This window comes from Lathyrus oleraceus, chromosome 1 (genome assembly GCF_024323335.1).
Source record: "Lathyrus oleraceus cultivar Zhongwan6 chromosome 1, CAAS_Psat_ZW6_1.0, whole genome shotgun sequence".
NCBI classification, from domain to species: domain Eukaryota; kingdom Viridiplantae; phylum Streptophyta; class Magnoliopsida; order Fabales; family Fabaceae; genus Lathyrus; species Lathyrus oleraceus.
The window spans coordinates 399,033,976-399,042,840 of NC_066579.1; the positions used below are offsets into that span (position 1 = coordinate 399,033,976).

An 8,865-nucleotide genomic window follows, 5' to 3' on the forward strand; every position below is an offset into this window, starting at 1 on the left:
TCTTAATCCTTACTAATTTTATTGATTATCCCTTTAATTAGTTTTTCAAGTATTACTTAATCTTATTTTGCATATTTTTATAGAAACTTACACTCAATCATAAATGTCAAAGTTCGAACTTTAATAACGATTCAACATAATAATATGTTAATTGAGTTGAGATTTAGAGACTATTTATATAAATTTATTTATTTTAAATTTGAATTTGGAAGAGGCACTAAAAAATATCATCCAAATAATCTCACTCTCAAATTAGGTAAGGTATTGACAAAACAAAATTTAGGAAAACATGGCCGGCCTCATAAATATGTCTATACACGCTAATTTTAGCCACCCACTACTTTTCAAAATTCCTTATTATTTTTCTCTCCCTTTCTTTATATTCCTATTCATTTCCCTATTTTCCATCTCTCTCACACAACCATGTTTCCTTATAAATACATTGAAAAAGAGTGAGTGTTGAGTCAATTGAGAGTGAAGTAAGAGAAGTTAGGTGAATCAATTAGTGATGATTTTAGAGATGGGTTCCATGTGGGTGGTCCTCATGGCCATTGGTGGTGCTCTTTTGGTCCTAAGATCCATTCTCAAAAATGTAAATTGGTGGCTCTATGAATCCAAATTAGGTGTCAAGCAGTACTCTCTGCCACCAGGTGATATGGGATGGCCCTTCATAGGTAACATGTGGTCCTTTCTTAGAGCTTTCAAGTCTAAAGATCCTGACTCCTTCATCTCTTCCATTGTATCCAGGTAACCAACCATTCTCTCGTCTGATGTCTGCGTCTGTCTATCTGTTTGTCTGTTCGTCTATCCGTTTAATATGTGTATTCGTTAACAATTTATATAGTTAGAATGAGTTTAGTTAAGTACTAGCTAGCTTGAAGTTGGTTTTTTGTTAGCTTCAAATTAGATGGCAAAGGCAAAGGTATATAGTTTTATAGTGATGATGATGATGATAGCGTTAATTGAACCTTAATAACCTTAAAAAATAGTACTCACGATCTTTACCTTTTAAGGTCACAGTTTTGAGACAGACAAACTGCTTCTCTGCGTGTCCTTAAAGCTGCAACTGCTAGTGGTCCCAAAAATATATAGTACTTTGATTTTTCATTATAGATAAAAAAATATCTAAAGAAAATAAACCAAGTTTTTCAAAGACGAGAGATAGAACATAACAAGAACTTATGAAACTAGAGTATGTTTGGAAGCAAAAAAAAAAAGATTCTTTTTAAGAGAAGAACTTGTTTGTCCTTTTCACTGTAACAGAACAATAGTTTGAGTTTCTCTCATGTTTTGCTTCAATGAGGCACAGAAGCCAAAATTAATTTGTGGACAGCATCATACATTGTTACTCCAACTTTTGTCCTAATTGATTATTGGCCTCAATTATTAATTAATTTTTTATTGAAAAATACTTATAAATTAAAACATTTATTTTTAATGTAATTTTGTTGATTAAATAGAAATTACAATCGTTTTCTTTTTTAAAACAATGTTTAATATACTAAAGTGTTAATTAGTTCATATACACCGTTCGAAATTTATCAAAAATATTATAAAATTATCATTTTTTATTATTTATTTAATATTAGACATTTTATAACTGAACATAATTTTAAGTATGCAGAATATTCAATTTATAAAAAAAATAATGTTTAAACTAAGTTAATTTTAATTTATGTGATGATGATGATAAAAGTATTTACAATTATTTCGCAATTTTTTAAAATATATATTTTTTATTATCAAACAAATTAAATTTTTGAGTACTCCACTATTTGTCTTAGTATTTTATTGGAAACATTTACATATTATTTATAAAAGTTTGATTTATTTTCAAATCAAATAATTTCTTGTTTTTTATTTTTGTAAATGAAGACTGTGATTTTCAAAAAAATATTTGATATAAATTTTTTTAATAGTATAAAATGTAGTTGAAAAAATAGATATTATTCAATAAACACATACAGTTTATTTCTTTCAAAAAGAGCATTTCCTTTTATTTTAGAAAATAAATTATTATGTGTTGATTGAGACATACGTCATGCTGTGCAGTCCATCTCAATGTGGGCCTATATATGTATGACTAAGATGGTCTAGACTTTAGTACTAACATGTTCTGGTAATTTTTTTAATTTATTTCTAAGATAATCTTTAAGCTAAATTAAATAAAGTTTTGGATTATATACAAGCACTTTCCTTTAAAATAGGTACGACATAAAATTGTACAACTGCCTAGTAGTAGTACAATTGTCTTATTGTATCAAGAAGAGCATGTTGCATTGCACTAACTTTTGTTTTTCATCCCAAAAGATTTTGCAATCTTTTAAATTCTAATTCTCAAATTATATGTTACTTTTGGTCACGTAAGCTTTGTAAAATATGCTTTTAAATTTTTATTTTAACTTTATTTTGATTGAATATTTAATGTATCTAACACTTAGTAAAACAAACATCTTTTTATATTACTTTAGGTTATATTATATCCAGAAAAAAATGATGGAGACACATATGTCATTCAACTACTTTAACTAAATAATTAAGTTGGTACTATCAATAATTTTTTAGTTTATTGTGTTTGATAGTAAAGATTACTCATGTCAGCATAAAATTTTAAATTAATTAATCTTTTTTGTCTCTGTCAACATTTTAATGAAAAATATACGTTAAAAATGAATTGTTATACGGTGGTCTATATAATCTGATTTATTTGAATCTAATTTAATCTGATTTGTTTAATAAAAAGATTAGATTTGAGTTTTTTAAATAAGCCAAATCTATATTATTAAAAAATTCTATGAAATAGTCTGTATATAAATCTACATATATTAGAAAATAAATTAAATAAATTATATAATATATAAAATATTGTATAGTTTATTTAAAAATAGGTAAAGTGGATTATTTAAAATTTTAACACGTATGAATACGAATTTACTCCATAGATATTTATATGAAAAAGTTTGATATATAATTTTTTTTGGTACAGCTATAATGTTTTCTAATAAGAGAAATTGAAATTAATCAAAGTGGGGATTAAAAAATTTTCAAAATATAATTTTATAAAAAAATCAAGGAAGGAAGATAGACTTTATAGTATTTTGAGATTGAGTTTTGTGAATTATGAAGTTTCACTATTAACATTTGATTGAATTAACTTATGTAGATATGGAAGTAGTGGAATATACAAAGCCTTAATGTTTGGAAATCCAAGTGTGATTGTGACAACACCAGAAGGATGCAAAAGAGTTCTAACAGATGATGAAAAATTCACAACTGGTTGGCCTCAATCTACAATAGAGCTCATTGGAAAGAACTCATTCATTGCAATGACTTACGAAGAACACAAGCGCCTTCGACGTTTAACATCGTCTTCCATCAATGGCATGGAAGCATTGTCTTTGTACTTGAAATATATCGAAGAAAACGTTATAATTTCGCTAGAGAAATGGTCTAACATGGGACAAATCGAGTTTTTAACCGAAATTCGGAAGCTTACTTTTAAAATCATTATGCATATTTTTCTTAGTTCAGAAAGTGAACCTGTTATGGAAGCTTTGGAAAAAGAATACACAATACTTAATCATGGAGTTAGAGCTATGCAAATCAATGTTCCTGGATTTGCATACTATAAAGCGCTCAAGGTAAATCAACAATGTTACGAGATAGATCGAACGAAGTTGATTTGCATTGTGAATCTATGTTTCTTAATATTTTTCTTTGATTTCAGGCTAGGAAAAATCTAGTTGGAATATTTCAATCTATTGTGGATGATAGAAGAAACATAAGAAAGGTTTATTCGCAAAAGAAAGCGAAAGATATGATGGATTCTCTTATAGATGTTGAAGATGATAATGGAAGAAAGTTGAATGATGAAGATATCATTGATATAATGTTAATGTACTTGAATGCTGGTCATGAGTCTTCGGGACATATTACAATGTGGGCTACCTATTTCCTACAAAAGCACCCTGAATATCTTAAAAAAGCTAAGGTATTAATCAAATTATTCATCTGTGTTGTGTGTCTGCGTGTTCGTGTCGTCGTGTCTGAGTATAACTCCAAAACTTAATAGGAAGAACAAGAAGAAATAATAAAGAGGAGACCTTCAACACAGAAAGGGTTGACACTTAAGGAAATTCGCGGCATGGATTTTCTTTATAAGGTATATATATTTCGGTCTATCTTGAGATATTTTTTCAAAATAATAAATGCTAGTATGTTAGATTTTCATTTTTTTCTTGTCTGCATTCTATAGGTAATCGATGAAACAATGCGCGTGATAACCTTTTCATTGGTGGTTTTTCGAGAGGCGAAATCCGATGTAACTATCAATGGTTAGTCTATGTTATATAGTATCCGGATTCTAACCCCTGTGATGGCATCTCTCTTAATGTGACATGAAGTAGATGTAAAAATGCAAAGTGAAGAATAGTCTTTTAGTTAATTAATATCACAAAAACTCTAACTTCATATTATGGATATTACAGGTTATACCATACCAAAAGGTTGGAAAGTGCTTACATGGTTCAGATCAGTTCACCTTGATCCTGAAATATATCCTAATCCAAAGGAATTTAATCCTAATAGATGGAATGTAAGTTACAAAAAAAAATGAACTTTGTGATACAGTTGTATTTATGAGTACATTGTTTTCATTAATCAATCTATTAAATTAATCACTTTTTTAACAGAAGGAACATAAAGCAGGGGAGTTCCTTCCCTTTGGAGCAGGAACTAGATTATGTCCTGGCAATGATCTTGCCAAAATGGAAATAGCTGTTTTTCTTCATCATTTCACTCTTAATTACCGGTGGGTAACCAACCATCTTTAACATTAAAAAAAAACATATTATTGTTTCTAATATGTGTTTTATTAACAAAGATTATGTTATTGTTTTATGAAACAGGCTTGAACAGCTTAATCCTAAATGTCCTATTAGATATTTACCACATACAAGGCCTATGGACAATTGCTTAGGAAGGGTTAAGAAATGTTGATCAACATAAATTTCAAATGGAAAAGAGAGTTCATGGTTCTTTGTATTGTGAAAATTGTTTTCATGTTTGTATTTTGGTAAAAACCACAAATCTCAAACTACCTTCAGCTATTTTATGATAGATGGAAAAAAAGTTTAGGAAGTTTCACAGTTTATACATATAAGAAATAAATATAATTACGAAAGTCTATTATCCTTTAAGTAGTGGCTAGTATATATATTATGATTTACCGTAAAAAAAAGAGTATATAATATGGTTATTTATCTACTTATTCAAAAGAAAAAATGGTGTTTATGTTTCATGTGTGCTTGAGAATGATTTATTAAGAGTGATGGATTCCAACAATCACAGGAGGAAAGTAATTCATTTATTTTTGTGTTCACTAAAAAAAAACTTCACCATTCATTTGAATGTATGCGAGCCATTGTTAAGGGTTAAGGGTGATAGCTAGATTCCTACCATCACACCTATTCATCTATGTCCAAATTATAATTCATAGTATTCAAATCATATGCAATTTAACACATCAAATTTCATGAATTTAACATTCAAAACATTAATATAATATTTATCATCATCGCATTTCATCAAACTCATTCAAAATCTAAGAATATCATAATTCATGAATTTCACACATAAAATCACATAAATTTCAACAATCAACACATGGTACGAAATTGAATCGAACAATAACGATCCAAAGATTTTTGCACAAATTCTCCCCAAGGTCCAATCAATGGTTGAACTAGAGCACTATTATTGAAGGGGTCATACCGAAGGTGGCAAGAAACACAAGGGGTTTGAATTGGATTTCTAAAAATGAAAGTTTTTTCAAAACCAACTCAATCAAACAAAAACACGAACAATAAAAATAACAAGATTATTTTTATACTAGTTCGCTGTTAACGAAGCTACCTCCAGTCCACCCTACCAATGTAATTTTGTCTTCTCAACAAGGACTTAATCCACTATAACTGAAACTGATTACAGACACCACAAAGACTAACCGTCTTTGTCTTCTTGAGTCTATCTGACTAAAACCTAGTCACTCACGAAAATCACTCAAACAACTTTGATATTTACAAGCGTGTCTTTACAAGTAATGCTTCTAACAAAGGAGATTAACACAAGTTAAATACAATAAATTTCTTCACACAATAACGAGCAAAAACTCTATGTGTGTTGTCATACTCCAAAATTTCCCCTCCCCTTTTCGTTTTCATCTAACCTTTTGGGTTTGAGATTCATTTTCATTCATGGACATCCATATCATCTAGTGTACTAACATAACATAGATTCAAAGGTTTGAGACTAATTATACTTAACAAGGAGCTAGGGTTTTCTTGAGGATCAAGTCCTAGGAGTTGTGATGCTACAATCAATATGGAGAGCCCCATCATTGTGATCAAGGTGAAAAACCCTAATGCAAGGTGCTTGAGACCTTGGATGTTACATCTTGGTGTTTATTCCATGTCAAACCATTATTCTTGATCTGAGAGGTTTTTGGATCTTGTGGCTTACTCTAAGGTGCTAGAATCTCTTATTTGGTTCATGACATTGATGAATTACTTGTGTTGATTACTCACTTGGTTTAAGGTTCTTGGTTATTGCTTGACACTTTGATCTTTGACCTAGTTAGAATCCTAGTTCATGGTGTTATATGATTGGTCTAAGGTATGCTTGCATTCATATTTCATTCATTTATTATATGTTCTCATTGGTCTTCATGGTCATCATTTGGTCCAGGTCTCATTCCACTCTCATGCCATTCTTTGTTCCATTGTTGTGTCAAATTGGTTTCATTGAAGAAAATGGTCAGTTGAATCCAATTGTTTCATTGTTTCATTAGGACATTTTTAACCAAAGTAAACACATTCCATTCATAAAGGCCATTGTATTACATAGTCCATACATGTTACATTGAAAAAATTACAAAGAAAAGTTACATTTTTGCATAAGTTGACTTTTGGTCAACTGTTGACTTTTTGGTCAACCAGTTGACCAAAGTCAACTCACTATGTCAACATCTCTAAACCCTAATGTCCTTGTTCTTCAAGATCATCTTTGCATTTATCCATTACCTACAAAAAGAAATCCAAAACCACATGTCATTTTTTAAACATTCAAACCATAGTCATTTACATCCATTTCAAGGCAATGCATATCCAAACATTCAAAATAGCCCAACCACTACCACATACATTACCATTTAAAGACCTAGCATTAACATAAAAATAACACAAACCAAACAACCATGATCAAACCATTTAATAACTAATCAATCAATAAGAGCTAACAACATTGCATTACAACACATGAGCATACAATCATCAAACCAAGTAGAGCAATGACATAACACTCATAAGAAAGTTAAAGATCACAATAAGCAAATCCTTACCTCAGTCTTGGTACAACAACCTATCATCATGACCATTACAAACACAGTTCTGCATTTCAAATTTAACATCCAAAACAACAACAACAACACAAGCAACATTTTGAACAAAATGTATTTTTTACCTAGCAGAGGTGCATCAACCAAATTCATACTTTGAACATATTCTATGAATACTATGACTTTGATTCATCTTCTAATTTGACTTACACATTTTCTTTCTCTTAAGGACAATACAATATTAAATTCCTTTAATATGCATTATTCACTTTTTCTTCTATTAAATTCATCCATAATTTCCCTTTTCCATCGCTACAACATGGGGAATACAAATTTACTATGCAAAACAAACTTTCCTTCCATTTTAAAATAACACTCAAAATCCAACTTCCAAGAAACTAAAATTCAAGTTAAATAATTAAGATTTCCTCGTGGTAATTAATTTTTTAATAGAGTCCATCTGGTGGCTTAAAGGTTGACTTCACATCCTTATTTCCCAATAGGTTTTCTACCATATAATCTTCAAAGAGTTATTTTTTGTTTGTTTCTTGAAATAAGAACATATCAAAACTACTTGTTTAAATAAAATTTGATAGTCTTCTCCTCTTTGAATTATCCCATCTCTCATGTTGAAGGTTGTTATCTTTATAACACAATGATTGAGGTTCATTCCCTCTTTTTCTTCGCTTATTGGTCTCTTTTTTCTAATTCTTCAATATTTTTGAAGTAATACCTACATCTTACTTTTCTTTTACTCCCGGTTATTGAGTCTTTTTCAATAAATTTATTATTTTCTCTAATTCTTTTCTAATTCAGAATGTGTTGTTTCCCATTGTAAGGTCTGGTGAAGAGTTTGAATTGTAATAAGAGATTTCTCCGGTGGACTTCATTGAGGTTTTTGAGATGAAGATTTCAATTTGAAAGTTGAAACATATTTTGATGATAAGTATATTGAGCTATTAATATTCATGTTTTTCGTATATATTAAGTGTTCATCATTTGTTACCACATTAATAAAAATGAATGTAGATCTTCCATATTTGATTTTTTATTTTTCTTATCCATTTTTACGTATACTAAAGTCAATGTTTGGTCAACCCATTCCACTTACACACGCCTTCTTTTAAATTTATTTTTTGAAAGAAAAAAACAATACTATACTAATACATAACTCATCCAAGCACAAACAAATTAAGGAAATGTACACATCAATTCAAATTATTATTTTACTATATAGTAAACATCACAAGCCTATACAAAAAGAAAAAAAGGAGATACCTAATGTCACACAAAAAAACTAACACCCCAAGCACACACACATACTCTAAACTCACACAACACAAATAGAAAAACAATCAACATAAGCATATGCGTCTCCACCCCAATTAAAAGGTCATATTTTTCTCTCCCTTTAATAAATTGACATTAAATGTGATAATATGCACTTATCCGTCCCAATTGATAGACTCGTC

General features: G+C 29.5%; 1 protein-coding gene across 1 annotated transcript; it reads left to right on the forward strand.

The window, feature by feature from the left end:
• Positions 1-316: 316 nt before the first annotated feature.
• On the forward strand, positions 317-5,196 carry LOC127074744 (ent-kaurenoic acid oxidase 2). The gene is made up of 8 exons (XM_051016093.1): positions 317-747; positions 3,164-3,641; positions 3,728-3,991; positions 4,073-4,162; positions 4,256-4,334; positions 4,488-4,594; positions 4,692-4,810; positions 4,908-5,196. The coding sequence occupies exons 1-8, from the start codon at positions 509-511 to the stop codon at positions 4,996-4,998; spliced, it is 1,467 nt and encodes a 488-aa protein (XP_050872050.1). The 5' UTR covers positions 317-508; the 3' UTR covers positions 4,999-5,196.
• Positions 5,197-8,865: the final 3,669 nt, after the last annotated feature.

Coding starts and splice junctions, on each gene's coding strand:
- LOC127074744 (XM_051016093.1), top strand. CDS start 509: ATGATTTTAGAGATGGGTTCCATGTGGGTGGTCCTCATGGCCATTGGT. Junction 4,163..4,255: donor GCATGGATTTTCTTTATAAG/GTATATATATTT, acceptor TGCATTCTATAG/GTAATCGATGAAACAATGCG. Junction 4,335..4,487: donor ATCCGATGTAACTATCAATG/GTTAGTCTATGT, acceptor TGGATATTACAG/GTTATACCATACCAAAAGGT.